General features: G+C 37.1%; 1 protein-coding gene across 2 annotated transcripts in view; it reads left to right on the top strand.

Moving 5' to 3' along the window:
• tpst1 (tyrosylprotein sulfotransferase 1) overlaps positions 1-19,881 on the top strand; it is a 47,058-nt gene that overhangs the window by 23,071 nt on the left and 4,106 nt on the right. For both annotated transcript variants that reach the window (XM_073863557.1, XM_073863558.1), the window contains exon 3: positions 3,322-3,520. In XM_073863557.1, coding sequence (XP_073719658.1) covers positions 3,322-3,520 — 199 coding nt within the window. The remainder of the gene's footprint in view (positions 1-3,321; positions 3,521-19,881) is intronic.

The raw sequence follows: 19,881 nt of genomic DNA, 5'->3' as shown, positions 1-19,881 counted from the left end.
TAAATAGATTATTGAAGTAAAGCACTGCGTTGGCAAGGGACTTGAACAATGAAATGTACAGCCGAGCTGCTTTCCAGTTTAAATGGACTTGGTGGTGCCTGGGGAGAGTGTTGGGTCTTTAATTCTGAGTCGGACACACTGTCCTAAACTTACCCGACTCGATAAGATTCCAGCGACAAGCAATTTGTCTGTCTACACCAGTGTTGCTCGTTGCGTGGCTTGCGAGCCGCATGCGGCTCGGCAAGCTTTAATTTGTGGCTCGCGTGGCAGTAAATAATACAGTGATATGATCATGCAGGCATGTGCTTTTTTTGGATGCTAACTTTGTTAGGAAACCATAAACAGTATATCAAGACGCACGTCGATAGACGTGTTAAACTTTGCACAGAGCAATATGACATCAAAGTACAGATGTATTTAAATATAATTATATTAATATAATGTGCAGGCAATAACGTCTACGGTGCATCCAGTTCACTCTCCCTTGTTGCTGCCCCTCTCCCACCTTTCTATCATAAGTCAGGTGCATATCACCCATAGAATGTAAAAAATATGGACATGGTGCCCGTAACGTCATCCATTGGTTTTTAAAGATCGTTTTTGAAGCTTAAAGATACAGTGTTGGATAATATCGTCTTTACTACCTTAACAATACGAGCCCGAATCTAACACAGAAAAAGCTGATTGATCAACTTTGCCAGCGTGGCTTTAGCAGAATGTAACAGATTGGTAAGGTAAGGAAACTAAACCATAAAACCACGTTTGCATTCGTGTTCGTAAAAACAACCAACAACAAGCGCTACTCTACACTGCTCAAAATTCGTGTTTGAATAGTAACTAGTAAATTCTTTAAATATGAAACAAATGAATTATGTTTCATACGGAATTATGAAAATGTGTCCACGAGTCCGCGTCAATGGGCTGCGGAAGTAAAGCCAACAATCCTTCCATTTATTGTTGTCTAAGAAAAGAGATTTCTGTTGGAGATGATAAGTTGCATCATCGTAGACTTTGGGATTTGTAACTTTGCAGATCGTTAACATGTACTAACACACCCAAAGAAATGTAAAATCATGAAAATCTAAATATGGGCTCTTTAATTAAAAAAAATGTAACATTATTCAAAATAAATACTCTAGACTGAAACAATTTTTGTTATTAAATAATGAGATCTCTGTAGATGAGATCTGTGAATCATCTGTTGCTTAACGCACTTAGAAGAGTTGTGACAACTGTATTTCTGTATATATGTAGTGTGAATAATAATATGTGGTCACCGCCACCAGTCTAATAAAAACAGATTTGGCTTGTTTCATCAATGATCTGGACTGAAGTAAGTGCTGGCACAGAATGAGGTCCAGCTGATTCATTTCCCTCGGCCAACGTCATGGCTCAGGGTGTGCAGTCCTGTGAGTAATGTTTGAGAAGGCATGACTCCTGGGTCGTACATGCACACATACACAAACACACACTCTTTACGCGTGCCAGTGTCTTGCACCCGACTCCACTGTTTCCTCCATTGAGAGATAAAAGGGAAGACATTCTTGAAAATAAAAGAAAATGTGTTCTCGGGCTATTTCTCACTGAATCCACACAGTATTCTGATGTTTGGCGGCAGTAAGGCTGGACATCCCTTTTGTCTTGGCTGCAGATGAAGGTTGAGTAGTGTAATGTGTTTCCCATCTGGACGCAGCCCTCTATGCGAGGGAAGAAATAATAAAAAGGGGGGAAATATGACCTCATTTTATCTGACTCCAAAATATAGTAATCTCAGTCAAAACAAGAGAGAAAGATTTGAGACTGTGTTCATAATAGAGCTAATCTCACCTCAGACGTGTCCAGGTCTTACTTTATGTTAAGATAAGGTGTGTTTCAGATGAGGTATGTTTTGAGGGCCATTAAAATTGAATTTGAAAGATTTTGTAATGCGAGAAATCTCCCATTCCCATAAGTGCGTTCATGAAAATCTGCTTGTCCAGATACAATTTAATTGTTTACTGTTTTTGACAGTACAACAAACAGAACTGTATGAATTTAATAGTTTTCTTTAAATTATATTTAAATTATATTGTGACCTAAAAGATAAATAAATAAATAAATATATAATATATAAATATATATATTTATATATATATAATTTATTTATATATATTATATATTTATTTATTTATTTTTCTTTATATTTTTCTTTTATATATATATATATATATATATATATATATATATATATTTTTAAATAGTCTTTAGTGTAGATTATTATAGATTATGTAGTAAGATGTGTATATAAAATAAATAAATATTTATTTATTAATTGTTTGTTTATTTAATATTATTTTATATACTTACTACATAATCTATAATAATAATATGTATGTATATGTATGTATGTGTATATGTAACATGCATGTTTGAAAAATGACCCAACATGTTCCTGACTGGCTTTGTAAGATTCACTTAATATTTGCATATTTGCTGTTCCCATCTGCTGTGATAATAGAGCCATAATGGGTGACCAATTATTTCACCTCTACCTAGAAAATGGTTCATTTTCTCCCTATGCAAATATTGGTAATATGTGAACTATAAAGGCCCACTATTGACAAGTAAGCCAATCCATGTTTTGTCGATAAACAAAAACCTGTACAGTGGTTTATCCCTGGCTTAGTAAATATTTCATTTCAGACATATGAATAATTTACCCAGGGTGTGACATAATGCCTGATTCATTTGAAATATCTCTGCAAATTTGAAGCCACACACATTTTATGGCCGGGTAACAGAAGTGGCTTATTTAGCAGGCCTTTTAAAAGCTGGGACACCATCTGTAGTAGGCATACAACTACACTGTTGTATATTTGTATGTTTAAATGTGTTTAATAATATACAAGTCAGCAAATAATCTATGTTTTGCTGTAGCTCAGCTGTAGTAGAGAACAGTGGTTTAATCCCCAATGAATATACTGATAAAATGTATAGCCAGTGTCTTTAGATGGAACTGTCTGCCAATAATTGTGTAAATACTTATTATTTTACATTTGTAAAATAAGTGTAACCCTGCTTAACTTGCCTGTTCTACTATGTGCCCGATCATTTTGTGCATCTGTGCTGGTGAATCAAGAAATATTAATTTGTATCTCAGTATATCTGTATCTTAATCAAATATGTATGAAGTGTAAAATTTGAACCATGATATACATCAGGTCATTTATTTAAAGTATTTACACAGCCTTTAATGCATGGTTGTCATTTAATTAGACTCAATTAGCCAATTGTAATCACATGACTGCAGTTTTATGAGATTATTTTCTTGATGCTCCACAGGGTAGAGAGATCCACAGACCAGGTGATCAAGCCTGTCAACGTGGAGGCTCTATCCAAGTGGGTCGGTAAAATCCCCCAGGATGTGCTGCGGGACATGGCCGTTATCGCCCCCATGCTGGCCAGGCTTGGATACGACCCCCACGCCAACCCTCCAAACTACGGTCGGCCCGATCCCCTCGTCCTGGACAACACTAGAAGGGTGAGTCTGCATTGTCAGCATGAAAACATAAGATCAGAACCTCTGTGATAAGTTTTGTAACTTCAATCATACAGTCATCCTCGTTTTATTTCCAGCTATTTATAAGTAACGTTACTAGTATTAGCACTGATACATATGATATGTACAGTTTAAATTATGTTCCTTAAGCCAGGAGGCATCTAGAGACATGTTAAGAGTTATGAAGGATCAGAGGATTTATTTTTGAAATCTATTAACATTCCATACGGCTTGCAAGGTCAAACAGATCTGTGTTTGTACGTGAGCTATTACAACTGCACTCTTAGTTTCTTAATATTGGGTTTGGGCCAAAAATTATTTGAACCTCAAAGAGAAACATTATTTGCCTTCCTTAATATCTAAAAACAATTGGATATACTCACTTTGTACTTTGAATTTATAATTTATAACAATAATGTTGTTTGATTTAATAATCATTATTCAACATGTTCAGACTGAGCAAAAAAAAAAAAATTTAACAGAATATATTGAATATTCAAAAAATGTGAAAAATTAACTTTTTCTGAAAACTATTGAAATGGATTTATAGCGTTTTGGAAAAGTCCCATATATATATATATATATATATATATATATATATATATATATATATATATATATAATAAATCTTCATTAACTGAGTTGGTCGTTTGACCAGCCATTCTGACATTAGCATTATGTCCCATTAAAGGTGTAGTGTGTAAATTTAAGGAGGATCTATTGAAAAAAATGCAATATAAACATAACTATTTGTTCAGTGGTGCATAAAGACCTTACATAATGAACATAATGTATTGTTTTTATTACCTTAGAATGAGCTTTTTTCATCTACATAAACCGCGGGTCCCCTTACATGGAAGTCGCCATTTTGTACTGGCGTGTTTCTGTAGTAGCCCTAAACTGACAAACTGCTCTACAGAGCGTGTTTTGTCACTATGTTGTCTCAGACGACGACATGTTTGTCCTGTGGTGACTACAGTATCTTCCCTGTTGGCTTTTGAAAGCGAGCGGTGTGCGGTAGACTTGGTTCCAATCCGCTAAAATCTACACACTGCACCTTTAATCTCACTCTGTTATGGAAAATTTCCTTAAAAGCTTATACAATTCCTTTTGCCTTTCTTAATTAATGTTTACGGTGGTTAAAGTTAAAACAATTTCATGGCCTTATTTAATTTAGTTTTAAATAGTTGTAAATTGATGTTAAATAGGCTACTTGACAGAAAATATGCATTTTAAAAACTGAAAAATGAGTATAGAAATTTCACCATCCATAAATATAAAGTTTTACGTCTGTTGTTCAACATCACCAATATTACAATATGAAACCTGCAATCAAATGGAACCATGTGAAGAGGATAATTCAAAAAGTTTAATGGCCCACGTGATGCTTTAAGATATTTTAATTTGATACTAGGCTGTAGGTTTCTGAAGAGCTAACAGTGCTTGTGTTATTTTTAAATTAAAGTGCAAAGTTGTGCCTGAGAGAGGAGCATTTTTGGACATATAGCATCCTCCCTAGTAATCGATAGCACATCACTCAGTCTAGTCTGCCTTTTCTGTTCATCCTGACGTTCTGATAGACAGTGTTGATACATTATCTGGGTGGACGCTTTTAAAGGACTCCAAAAATGCAAAACTTATTTGTGGCATGATGGGATAAATGCTGACTGTGGTGGAAAGCAAGTTTTATGCTACTTGAGCATAATAAAAAGTCATGGCATTTTGTCTACAGATGAATTTGTACGGTTGGCTAATGTTGACTTCCATCATTGTGTCATTCTGGCTTAGAGGGATTGAGGAAAAAGCTGTGTCAGTGTCTGGGATAGATTTCTTATCCTTGGAAAAATGTTGACATGGCCAAGCAGTGTAGCTACATGGAATGTCTCAAAAATTTCATTTTTAAATGTGACAGAGTTTCTCAAATGCCTGTTTGGATGAAAGCCTGGATAATGGGAAACTGACTTTGGGATCTTGTCAACCTTGAACTAAAGAACCTGAAAGAGATATGTGGCTGTCACACTCTGCTTGATAGTTTTCCATCTTTCCCACGCATTGCAGATTCCTTTTAGTTGAGATATTGCGACTATTCTTGGCATATCACCTTCAGCTATTCAACTATCTCAGTCAGGTCCACGTGCAGAAAAACAGTTCATCTCGGCCAAGCCCTGTGATCCGAGTTTGGAAAGACTGAATATTGGAATAGCTAATTCTAAAAAGCTTTCAACACATGAGGTAAATCATGAATGTTTAATGTTTCGCTCACAAATGGGGCAGAGTAGGCTTTCAAAATTGAACCCAGGAGTCTTGGACCTCCCTAAACGTATTTGCCATATTGTTTTGTTGTATTTCCTGTAGTGTGCAACTATCCATGTATTTGTTGATGTGTCTGGCAAACATTTTGGACTGTTTTGTGCATGCCTTCTCCCTGCAGTCATTCAGCGTTCTTACAAAAGTTTTTGTCTTCTTCATGAGCCAGATTCTTCTTTGTGACTGAGCTATGTGTGAGAGAGAGAGAGAGAGAGAGAGAGAGAGAGAGAGAGAGGCACATCTGCATTGTGTTAATGTGTATTTCCTGTGGATCAAACACAGCTGCATAGATCACTCATAAAGCCCCCTCCCTCCTTTATGTGACATGAAGTACAACATACACAGCAGCCCAGATCTAAGATCTGCTCACAAGGTGTGTGATGTAGACAAGCCAACAACACTGAGCATGTGTCATAAAACTGAACAATGAATATGAATATATGTTATTCAGCCGAGAAATACATTAAAATCATGATAAATTAAAATAAATGTGTTTCTAAATAGGCAAACCAGTATAAATTTGCAACCAAACCGATCAGAGGCACCATTGATTTCCATAGTAGGAATAAAGAATACTATGCAAGTCAATGGGGCCTCTGATTCCTCCTCAAAATATCTTCTTTTGTGTTCATTAGAACAAAACAATTCATACAGAGTTGTAACATGAGAGTGAGTAAATGATGACAGAATTTTCAATTGATTCAGCATTATATACACTAGGACTCTTTCACTAGATGTTTGTGTACGCATGCCATGGTGGGATTATTTTATACACCGTAAATGCTTTTGGCTTCTGAGCGATTTTCAAATCTATTGAGATATACTGTACAGAAGATTCAAAGGTTTCCTTGGTAACAGGGCTGAACTGCAAGACTGGAGCGCATCCGAGAGCAGTCGTGTTGCGCAGTCATAGTGATGGTCTGTATGCGAGACCGCATACTGTAAGTGTTGGTGCAGATGAGGTCTGGGTAAGGCCTGAACATGGCTTTTGCAGATGTCCTAACATGTCCTTCTTCGTCCATCTTTCGTCTGAAGGACATGTGTCTGTGTTTGGTTATGCTGCCTTGAAGAATTATTTTGCATTGCTTCAACAAACACTTTATTGCTTGAATAAGGGCCCTTTCATCATGACCATACAAAATTGTCTTTTAGTCCCATCTGAAATATAAACAAATGTGACCATGGACCACAAAACCAGTCATAAGGATCTTTTTTATTGAGATTTATATTCAACAAATTTGAATGAACAAGCTTTTTATTTATGTATGGTTACAAGTGTTTAAAATCTGGAATCTGAGGGTGCAAAAAATCAGACTATTAAGAAATACGCCTTAAAAGTTGTCTAAGTTAAAGGTATTGCGGAGGATTTTCTTTTTCCGGGTGGATCATCAAGACTATTGGTCCTCCTAGTTGTCAATCAGGAGTGTTGCACAATTGCATTTTTTTAAAAAGTGGAGAAGGCGGTTCTTTTCTAAAATTCGAGAAAATCCTCCGCTATACCTTTAAGTCATTAGCATCTGATTCCACTCACATAAATAAAGTTTTTATATATATATTTATGGTAAAAAAAGTTCTAAAATATTTTCAGGGAACATGATCTTTACTTATTATTAGAGTTCCCACAGGTTCTTCAAATCCTTGAAAGTTTGTGAATCTGGGGGAAAATTCAAGGCCCTGAGAAGTTTTTGAAAATATACATACATAGATACAGGTCATTGGAAGTGCTTGAATGTATTTTATAAATGAAGTTTTCTGAAAAAAATCCATATTATTCCCTGTGTAGTGTAGGATAATATCATAAAAGTTATAGACTTTTTAAGCACACGTGCTAAACTGTTGGCTTTAAATGCTTATATCTTCTGTATGCGAATGTTGATTCATACCAAAATGCTTTTTTGCATAGTTGTGTTTGACACATGAAAACGTCTTTGGTTATGTATATAACTGTTGTTGCATGAAAAGGGAACAAGGCGCTGCGTCTCCCTTGCCATACTTCCTACATCCCTGTAACGCCGTCTTTGGCAATATTTGAGATAGCGATATACTTCCTGGCTCCCGCGTCACCCTGTCTTTGTCGTTATGCCTCACCATTGCTTGAATTTGATATACACATTCAGACACACTTACCCCTGGAGGCGTCCCCAAAGTCTCACCGCAGCGACGCAGCACGAGTTGCCTCAAAAGGCAACTGTAACAATGTATCCTAAAAGGTAACACGATGTAACCTTGCTCTCACTTGAAATGTGTCTCCACATTTAGTCCTTATATTTGAGGGTATTGGACCAGGAAAGTCCTTGAAAGGTCCTTGAAATTGAAGTTAACTAAGGTGTGGGAACCCTGTATTATCCTAATATTTTTTGGCATAAAAGAAAAATAGATCATTTTGGCCCATACAATGTATTGTTGGCTATTGCTACAAATATAACAAATATATATATATTTTTTCACTCGTAGCAGATATAAACATTTCTCCTCCTAATAGTAAATATATTGCATGATTTTTATGGGGTCCTAAAAGCCCCTTTTCTGTATTCAAATTGCACTAACCGTTTTAGAAGTCCAATGCTTTTTGCAACGAGACGCCACTCAGGCCAAATGACATTTTAAATGCTTGTGTCTTGCTGTAATTCGACTTGGACCTAATTTCTTATGGCGTTAGTGCACCATTTCTACAATTAGGTATGGTGCCTGTAGATGTTAATATTGATCTGAGCACTCCAGACTAATTTGGTATAATTAAGGTACCACTATCACATGTCCAGCGTCTTACTGTTTAGTGAAAATTAGGCTGATTAGCTGAATTCAATGCTGGCAGGGTCCAAGGAGCAATGAAACAGTCAGACTGACTCATTTTATGATTTGGTTGACGTGTTTACCAGGTCACAGTAATCTGGAGCTGTGCGTTCTTGTCATAAGTAAACAAAAAATGCAGTACACTGACTAAATTGTTGTCTGTCAAATCAGGTTCCTTTTAACTTCTGCCTAGTCATCAGGGGGCGGTTTCCCGGACCAGGATTAGCTTAATCCAGGACTAAGACTTCGTTTAATTAGGAAATATAACTAGTTTTAACAAACATGCCTTACTAAAAACATTACTTGTGTGCATTTTGAGGTAAAACAAAGGGCCCTGATATATTTTAAGATATGTACATGCAAGATGTTTTCAGTTTGGAGAGCTCTTAAAAGTGTTTAAGTCTAGGACTAGTCTAATGTATTGTCGTGTTTAAAAACCTTATTGAAACTTTGGCTTTTCTTTGCTCGCTTATCTTTCTAGTTTGTTGTACAGATCAAAACCTTTGATTTCAAGGTGATCCCAACTATGTTGGGTGGTTGTAACACAAGAAAGGATGTTTGTGTTTGCTGCCCGCATATACAATAGATAAGAGAGAAATTATCTTGTCATAACATCTCAAACGTTTCAGTTTTGCGTTTGTAATTAAAGAATTGCTGATCAAAACTGTTTCCACACACTGTATACTGCAAAGAAAGCCTGCTGATGTTTTAACTCTCCACCCTTTAATTGTCTATTGTAGGTCTTCTGTGAATTAGTACAGTTTGAATCCTTTCCAAAGCCACAATCGATACCTATTAAGTGGCTTTGCAGCATCGTGATTCATGTTGGGAAATTGATATTAAGATCAATATGGTCTTGGTCTCAACAGCGATGTGAGTGAAATAATGTAAAAGTGATTGTGTTTAACTGGATTGGATGTTTAATTCATTTAGAAGCAAAAAAAGTTTTAAGAGATTGTTTATACAAAATGCATATAATGTTTGATTCAGCATTGGGTACGCTTTATTATAGCATTAATAAAAAATTTGAAGTTGTAGTTAAAACAAATATCTTGCCATAGGCATAAATGTGTTTGTCATATTTATAACTATATTAATTGTTAGGTGAAACAGTAAGTCATCATTTTATATTTTATTAATAAAAGTTTTAACAAAAATCTTTTGTCCGTATAATCTACTCTGCAATAGTTAATAGCACACTCTCCAGCAGCGATACAAAGCAGTCCAACATAAATGTGAATATTAAAAGTCCTGTCTTTAGGAAGATAAAGAGATTTTGAATGAACATTTTGAATGTGCAGTGTCATTCTGCATTAGCAGAGCTGTAGTATGATAGTACCACCACAGTTTTATTCATCTTTAAAATGGCTTTTTCTGTGATCCGGAACAGTGAGCTCCAATTCTTAAGTTTTTCTCCTTGCTCTGCTGCATCTCTCATCTGAGACTTGAGCAGGTGGTGCTGTCAGATCACAGGCTTTGGTTCCACCACCGGAGGCTGAGATGCAGTCAACTGCGCATAATATCTGTCAACATCACTGTCCACCTCTCATGTACAGCATACTGTTGACAGCAGCTCAACTATCATTAGGGATTAAGCACCCTGCTGTGCTTTAGCTATTACACTAAACTCTTTAAACATGCCTTTACATTAGAGGGAAGGAAGAGACTGCTTTCCTTCACTATTATTACCTCTTTAGCATCATTTAAGGGTGATAAACAGGGCTTATCCTAGTCCTATACTAAAATGCATGTTTGAGCTGCATTCATTTGAAAACATCTTGCACGGACATATTTTAACATACATCAGTGCCATTGTTTTGTCTCGGGATGCACACAAGTAATGTTTGTGAGGTATGTTTGTAAAAACTACTTTAAATGTCCTAAGATAACTAAAGCTTAGATCTAACCCCTGTTCCTAAATGTATAATAATTTGATATAACTAATGTAAATGTTTAATTTAAATTATATTGTAATAATGTAATGATACTTAAGGTCATGTTCTTCCTGATCCCATTTTCAAATTTTAATTAGTGTGTATTGTTGCTGTAATAGCATAAATAATACCTGCAAAATGTTAAAGCTCAAAGTTCACTGCCAGATTTCAACTTTCAAAGCCTACAGCGAACGGCCAGTTTGGACTATAGCCTTCTATTTCCTGCTTTAATGACGTCAATAAAACAGTTTTTGACTAAACTCCGCCCACAGGAATACGTCAGTCACCAGCTTTGGCTCAAACGGCTCTGCTACAAACTATACAATCAGAACTCGTTACATATTTCTGAAGAAGGGACTTTTGAGGACAGTGAAAACAGCGCTATATAGATAGTTGTGTGAAAAATACCCCGTTTTTTTACACGTGAAACACAAACACATGCTATATTGCGCACTGTAAACACAATCAAAGCTTCAAAAACACAGAAAGAACGGGACCTTAAATTATAATAATTATATTTTCTTAGAAATATAAAAAAAATTATGTGTTATATTTCCATTTGTTAACATCAGTTAATGCATTAGCTAACATGAACCACATGAGCAATATAATTTTTTTAGCATTTATTAATAATCCCTGTTAACCTTGTGTTATTAGTTAATTGTGCATTAAAGGAATAATCTACTCATTTTCAATATTAAAATATGTTATTACCTTAACTAAGAATTGTTGATACATCCCTCTATCATCTGTGTGCGTGCACGTAAGCGCTGGAGCGCGCTGCGACGCTTCGATAGCATTTAGCTTAGCCCCATTCATTCAATGGTACCATTTAGAGATAAAGTTAGAAGTGACCAAACACATCAACGTTTTTCCTATTTAAGACGAGTAGTTATACGAGCAAGTTTGGTGGTACAAAATAAAACGTAGCGCTTTTCTAAGCGGATTTAAAAGAGGAACTATATTTTATGGCGTAATAGCACTTTTGTGAGTACTTCGACTCTGCGCAGTAACACCCTCCCTCTCCCATTATGAGAGGGAGAAGGGGAGCGGACTATTCAGGCGAGTCGTAGTACTCCCAAAAGTGCTATTACGCCATAAAATATAGTTCCTCTTTTAAATCCGCTTAGAAAAGCGCTACGTTTTATTTTGTACCACCAAAATTGCTCGTATAACTACTCGTCTTAAATAGGAAAAACGTTGATGTGTTTGGTCACTTCTAACTTTATCTCTAAATGGTACCATTGAATGAATGGGGCTAAGCTAAATGCTATCGAAGCGTCGCAGCGCGCTCCAGCGCTTACGTGCACGCGCACACAGATGATAGAGGGATGTATCAACAATTCTTAGTTAAGGTAATAACATATTTTAATATTGAAAATGAGTAGACTATAGGGGTGTGACGAGATCTCGTGCGACGAGATGTCGCGAGATTAAATATGTATCGCGAGATTAAGTGTGTCTCGCGAGATTTCTTGTGTAGGTGAAATTCTGGCCGTTTCTCAAATAAAAGACTGCATCCTTCTGAGGTCGCATTTTTAAACTGCATTTACTTCATAAAGACTGTCTTATTAGAGACTACTAACAATTATAAAGTTTACTAATAATTTAGTTAATCGCAAATTGTTGTAATATGCTCACGACTTGCGAATGTAATGCTCAGTTAATGATCTGAAATAAACCTTAATGACGTATGCAGCCTGCATATGCGACCTCCGGAGGATGCAGCTTTCTGTTTGACCCTTTTAGGGGCCAGTTACACCAAAAGCGTTTATGGCAGTTGCAGGCGCCTTTTTTAAATGATATTCGATGGGCATGGAGCGTTTGCGCGCTGTTTATGCGCGCTGAGCGCCATGCGGTTTTTGCCGGCGGCCGCAGCACGCGCCTTTAAAGGAACGCTGAGAGCGGAGAAGCATGCATTATATTCTGTCTTTAACTGCATTTGCTTTTTTGTTTGGGTTTCCAATAATGTTCGTTTGGGAGCTCGTATGAAGTCTGAGACGTATTGTGTTTGTCTGATGATCAGTGTCAGATGTGAAGTCTCCGCAGATTAAACCATCACAGAGTTTACATGATTTAATGTCTGCATGTTCATTTCTATTGTAAAGAAATGGACGTATATTAAATATTCAAATGGATTTAAACTGTTTGGCTAAAAAATAAGCGTTTCTCTCCGTCTAAAGTGAAAGTAAAGATAGCGTCCGCGAGACGAGTCAACTATCTCCCCCTGCAGGCATTTGTTATAATATATACATAATGCTTTTTATTTATAGACCACAAATGTAATGTGTTTGTTAATGTAATGTTGTTTAATGTTACTTGGTTTTAATACTTTATTTGATTGAACCAATTATTATTGCATCTTCGTTATTATGTAATTTTAAAGGCTACTGCTCACTTGGGTCTATTTTTATTACCCAAAAATAACAAATTACGTCATTATCAGTTAGTAAAATAATTGTTAGGGCCAGTCCTTGATTAGTTAAAACATTTAAAAATAACATGATTTCAGTTTCTTATTCATTTATTTTATCATCGAGGGTTTCTTAAAAAGTGTAAAAATATCGCCTCGTCTCGTTCTCGTGAACCCAATCTCGTGTCTCGTCTCGTCTTGTGGATTAAGTGTCTCGTCACACCCCTAGTAGACTATTCCTTTAACTAATGTTAACCCTCTGGGGTCTTTAAGTGTTTTGGCCCCCTTGGAATCAGAGTAAAACAACATGAATTCACAGCACTGAATGCAGAAACTGGATAAAAGCATTGACTGTTTCTTGACTATGGGACGTGAGGCATGCATATGAATCATCGTATTTTACTTGTGAATGGCACGGGGGTGTTTCGATATTAGCTCATTTTAGGTAATGAAGTAACAAGAGAAAGACTGTATCTCTCCTCCTTCTCATGCAGTTTACACAAAGTGAGAATATTTGTTTTCGATTTCACTTGCATTATTTAAAAGTAGACATTCCAGGCATTATGTAGACATTTATCTTTTGTTTGTATACCAAGAATTTGCAAAGTCATAGTTCATTTTGTGACGCAGTTCTGAAAGGACTTCACTGAGGGAGAGAGAACAGAACGTGAATCATGTTTATTTTCTAAATTTTGCGAAAAGCACAACATTTTATTTTGGAGTGGACACAATAAAACTAGACACTTTAACGTTTTGAATAATGTATAAATCATATTTGTATGTCCGAAATCCGAAGATTAATTTAAGTCTCTTTGCGCAGTGATTAAAAACAAAGAGGTTGTGGCGCCCGCACCGTGATTGACCCCTGAGTGTTAACAGATTATTAGTAAATGTTAAAATTAACTTTTAATAAGAATAATAAATGCTTTAAAGGTCCAGTGGGAGTTTTTAGTGGCGAGATTGTGAATTGCAGCTTACCTCAATTTCGAAGAAAAAAGAGAAGCTCCCACAGGACAATGTTGGGATGAAAGACAATGTTTGGACGAAATGCACTCTGTAGAACAGTTTGTCCATTTAGGGCTATTGTAGGAACATGACAGCGACTTTCATGTAAGGGGAACCACGATGTATGCAGTTAAAAGCAGCCCTTTATGGTAACTAAAATGTAATAAAAACAATACAGTTCATTATGTAAGGTCTTAATACACCACAGATAATATATTTCTTCTAAAAGTCCCACATTGCAACTTTAAATGTATTCTTCGTTGTTAGTTATTTTAACTAATGTACGGTAGTTAACTAGTAAATTAAAGGAACAGTATGTAGGATTGTGGCCAAAACTGGTATTTCAATAAGAAAACTTGTGGCTTAAACTGGTACTGCAATCACACAACTGGTGGCCAATACACAAAATGGACAACATTAACATCAGTTGAGGGCTGCAACTCCACTTTTTAAATGACAATATCCTGGCCAGAACACTGTTGTCAGTGATATAAGTATTTAAAATGAAAATGATTTCTTAATGTCTAGTGACATATCAGGGCCATTTTATGATTAATTGATATAAATTTCTTACATACTGTTCCTTTAACAAATACAGCCTTATTGTTGTGTTGCTACTATAAATTATAATAATGAAATAAATGCAGCTATAATTTATATACTTTAAAGGTTTGATATATACTTTTATTTTAGCCATCAGTCAATATTGTATGGTGTTTCTAAACGTCAAACTACTGTTCAGTAACCGCACTTATGGCTGCACAAGGGCAGACTCAATGTAAACATTCCAGTACAGAATTCCCCAGCCGATCTGCACAGTCAGTTTTTCCATACAAGACACCTCCCCTGGAACTCTGTAAGGAGATGAAGAATTTTGCTCCCGTGAAGATCTGAATCACACGTACCCTTGGTTACCCGCAAGATTCTGCAGATTATTCTCACCAATCAAAGTTCTTGCTTGCAGAATAAATGTATCCTGTTACATCAGCGATGGAAAATAGCAGAAGAGATATCTTTTGACACGTTGGGGGGTGTTTGTCAACGCTGTTATATCCCTCAAAGAGAATAGACAAGCAGAAATGCCACCAACAGCCAACACAGGCCTGTTTGTCATTTAATGGAGACATGGCGAAACGTAGTATAAAATATGCTATTTATGACTCTTGTGTTCTACAAATCCTTTTGAACGGTGTTCAGCAATGCTCCTTTGGCAAACACACTGGTTGGAGATATGGGTATGAGGTAGTTCTTAAGACGTTAATCATTAGCATGTGAGCAACGAGAGTCTGATTGTTTTTCCTTTAACCATGGTGATATAGATAAAAAATATTTTTCTTCTCTTTAGAGGTCTCTGAAGCAGAAGGAATAGAATTTAACGAGCACAGCAGTCTTGTAGGTTTAATTGATTGTTACAAAATGTGAAACATGCGTGTCTTTTCGTGTTGCAAACAAATTCCACTCCGGCTCCTAACCACAAACCAGGCCAGCCAACTCAACCCAAAAGAATCCCACCTCCGGCTGAACCCCACCATTGATACAAGCTGTTTAACAAGCGGCCTGGAGTTTCCTCATTATAATTAGGTATGAAGTCTTGCATAACAATCAAGCTGGCTATAATGCAAATCCTCTGAGATCCTCTCTCCAAAAAAATCCTTATATATTCAGAGTTGTCTTAAGTTTGCATTCTTGCAGCTCCAATGAATGTGTTTTATGTCATAGGAACAGTAAGATAGGGCCTTTGCCTTTTCTTTGAGGAAAGTTACGCAATTTGCATTTGGTCAAAGAAGTTATCAAGAAACAAATTCAGGCTTGTTACCCGAGGGTCACCCCAGTTCACCTTTTCATCAATTCCTTCCTGGGTGTTTCTGTCATAGTTGCCCACTGCTCCATGTGTGTTCATGACTTGACATGTGTCACTAACTGGGATGGGTTAAATGCATTGACCAGTATGTCCCTTTAAAGCGACACCATGTAATTTTTCAACCTTCATAATACATTTTCAAGACCCTTGTGATAGTACATCGACTTTAAATAGGTTGAATGACATGTCTACCATAGCCTGACGGGGTCTGTATCCCTTTTACTCGTATTTTAAAACTTAGGGTTTCTGGTAGTAACCAGAGCACAAAAAAAATACAAAACTCGACTGCTTTACGGCATACGTCACTTCCTCCACACAATTTGTTTTTAACGTGAATTTTGGTGGAGGCTACTTAAGGAGTGTAGAGAGCAGTTTCTATTATGTGACTCTGTGGCACAGTCTTTAGTGTCACGGACCTATGACACGGGCGACCCGGGTTCGATTCCCCTTTAAGGCAATTTTTTATATAAACTCACGATCTTGATTCATACATAAATGCGATCTTCTTTATAAATGACGGCGATTATCTTGCATATAGTTCCCTGTATTCAGATGCTGTGTTCACGTATTTACCTTTCTTTTACTGTGTCTATGGTATTTACATTACAATCCAGGATGCAATAGCAGTCAAACTTGCTCAAACTCACACAGTGTAAAACCAAACCCTATTCATTCACCAATCAGATCCGAGCGTTTCTCTCTTCTAGGGATGGGACGGTTAGCAAATTTCATATCATGATTATAGTGACCAAAGTTATCACGGTTATCAGTATTATCATGGTTTTCTTAAAATGAGATGGAAATGTTCAAAAAGAACGGATACACACACTGAAAACATTTTAACAAGTTTTATTTTTGAAAATCAACAAACAACAAATACAACTAGCAGCTATATGCACTTTTTTAAGCATAAACATTAAATCAGGTGTGTCCAGCCTTTTTTGTGTTGCAATCTACTTTTAAAATGATAAAGCCGATAAGAACTACCTGCTAAAAAACATTTTTTACCAAACACTGTTACATTTTTTAATAACACTTTAAATGTGTTTTAGGAGGACTATTTCTACGTTGAATTTAGGGCTGTCACCATTACTCCATTCTTTTTGAGGAGTTAAAAAAAAATCATTGAGTACATGCCGAGTACTCCTTATAGCAGAATAGTGGAGATGCGGTTTTGATGAAATAAACTAGAAAATGACAACATTATCAGATGCATCTCTCTCTCTCTCGCGTTCGGTCGGTCGGTCACGCGCACATACAAGAATGTGCATCCAAATTTCGGAAGTTAGACGACTCAGCTGCAGCAGGCAGGCATAAGATTGATAAAAACACACTTGAGAAGAAATGCGCAGCAACTCAAAAAGACTTGTTTCTAAGACCATTATGCCAATTTGGCGCTTTGTTTTAAGTAAAGGGTGTGGAGGCGTAGAGCAGCATACACAGTTATTAACTTATGTGCGATCTACCGGCATTGCATTTGCGATCGACTGGTCGTATTGGACACCCCTGCATTAAATGAACATTAACATGGAGCCCTGAGATGTATGAACCTGTTTTAATGAACAGTACCTTAAATAAGAACATCAAATGCACACATAAGCAACGCATTAAAAAGTGCACCTGTTACTGCCTTCCGCCACGCCTTCTCGTGCAAAACCAATGTTGCATGCACGTGTGCGTCAAGCTGATTCTGACTGGAAAGGATTTACCGGGAGTTTTCAAAATCATGGTAATCAAACACAGTTGTAATGATAATTACATTTTAAACGATAATACTAACCGTCAGGACATTTTATCATGGTTAATCGTGAAACCGGTAATCGTCCCATCCCTACTCTCTTCTCTCTTCCTCATTTGCTGCGTTCCGCTGTCACTCGCGTGATGTATTACAAAGCGGCAGACCTAAACACGGTTTTCTTGGATTGGGAGTGACAATTTTCACACAAAAGAGAGGAAAAACGAGCGCCATTGCGGAAAATCCTGGTGGAGAGGGAGAGAGAGACGACGCAACAATATTTGTTTCGAAAAAGGCAAGGAAATACTTCTGGTCGTTTCTCAATTGGAAGGCTGCAGCCTCCGGAGGTCAAATATGCAGGCTGCATACGTCATCAAGCCTGGTTTATTAAGGTAAACTGAGCATTACATTCGCAAGTCATAAGCATACTGCAACAATTTACGATTAACTAAGTATAATAGTCAACTTTATAATTGTTAATATTCTGAAATAAGACTTCTTGATGACGTATGCACCTTAAAAATACGACATCCGGAGGCTGCAACCTTCAGATTGAGACATGGCTTCTGCCACGACGAGTTCCTCATCAGAAAGTTGTAACATGACTGCGTTTCTCCCTGTTGTCTCAAAATGTTGATCGTTTAGCATTTTAAATGTTTAGTTTAGTTTTAAGGTTGGCCAGTTCCTTTCCTTTGCGACAGTGCTGCAGTGCTTGTGGCCTCTAGGGGCGCTAGGCGTGAAAAATACATGTCTAGCACCCCCTAGTTGCCAAAAAGTTCCATGGTGTGCCTTTAACTTTATCACTGTGATAGTTCTTACTCTTGGACGGGGAACCTGCAGACCACTCTTAAAGCGATACTCCAGCCAAATTTCAAAATTACCCTATGATTTACTCACCCTCAAGCAATACGAGATACATATGTCCATCATCTTTCAGACAAACATATTTTTTTAGTAATCAGGAATCAGGGAACAACTTCCGACTTTAAATCCCAAAAAAGTGCATAAATTCTTCACAGAGGGAATCCACAGAGCTCCAATATTATTTAAAACTTTATAAACTATAATAACTAGCTTCCGGTAACGGTGCCATCTTGGACTGTTCTGCCATTACGAGAGAGATTTAGCGTAGTGATTGTTGGTTGCCATAAGCAACTCTCATCATTGATATATACACTAGATGTCGGCTTGGCGTTCTAAGCATGCGTCAAAACAGCTGCCATCTTAGAACAGGGGTCTTGTCATAGCAGCGTTACCTAGCTACTTCCTATCTCCACCTGTACTTCGAATTCATGGACGATGTTGGAGTTTTGTGCTGCATATGGATGTTAGCCCGTCCCTCCAAAAAAACGCAATTATCCACATTTTCGTAGCAAAAAGTTACATATATCTTAGCAGAAAGATGAAAAATGTTGCATTTTCTTCACACAAGCACAGCCATGCCCCCTGTTGCCATGGGAACGTTATGAAGTGACGCAATTACGCGACGTGAACATCAATGAACAGCTAAAAATGCTGCAAACAGTTCCTTGCATGAAATTGCATAAATATTCTGCATATTCCATCGCATTTTTTAAGAAAACGTGTCTTGTAGTCACTTGTAGAGCTTCAGTAAGTGACAGTCAGTCTGTACAGTGGCACTAGAGAGCTTCAGGTTTCTCACAACAGGGGCTTCACCACTAAGCCGTCCGGCTCCTCAGGTCACTGCTTCATTCGTGCACCGCGCTTGTGCATTCACCTCAAAAAATTTTCACCGCTGCACGTTTCTCAACCAGTTCCTCATTAACAGTAAAAAGCCAGAAGGTAAAACCAGCTGGATTTGTCTTAATTGGAGATTGGTAGGTCGTGTCTTTCCCCTTCGGTTTTGCTGAAATGCTCAGTGAAGCAGACATGCTGGCTGCTTCTCATATATCAACAGTGAACAACTTTCTGTTTGTCTCTCTCCTTCTTTTCATTCTCTCGCAATCTATCAGGCTTTCTTTCATCCCTGGCTCTGATGCCCAGGTTGGGCTTGTGAATTTTGTGAAGTTGAACACCCTGGGAATTGACACACAATATCCTCTTAGCAGCCGGAGAGAGAGAAGACTCCTGCGTTTTATGCAAGGCTTTTCATTTGGCCATTCACGCTGCTTGGAGGCATATAAACACCTTTGTATTGATGCAATTTGGAAAAATGTTTTCAAAGACCCCTAAAAGACAACTTAGGGTAGAGAAAGAAAATGTTTTCATGGTAGAGTAAGAAGAATTCTGTATAACGTATAACTGTATAAAGTATGAGCAGTGTGCCATTTATTC

The sequence above is a fragment of the Misgurnus anguillicaudatus genome, chromosome 24 (genome assembly GCF_027580225.2).
Source record: "Misgurnus anguillicaudatus chromosome 24, ASM2758022v2, whole genome shotgun sequence".
Taxonomy (NCBI): Eukaryota; Metazoa; Chordata; class Actinopteri; order Cypriniformes; family Cobitidae; genus Misgurnus; species Misgurnus anguillicaudatus.
The sequence above is the reverse complement of the archived record's forward strand: the minus strand, read 5'-3'. Positions and strand labels throughout refer to the sequence as shown.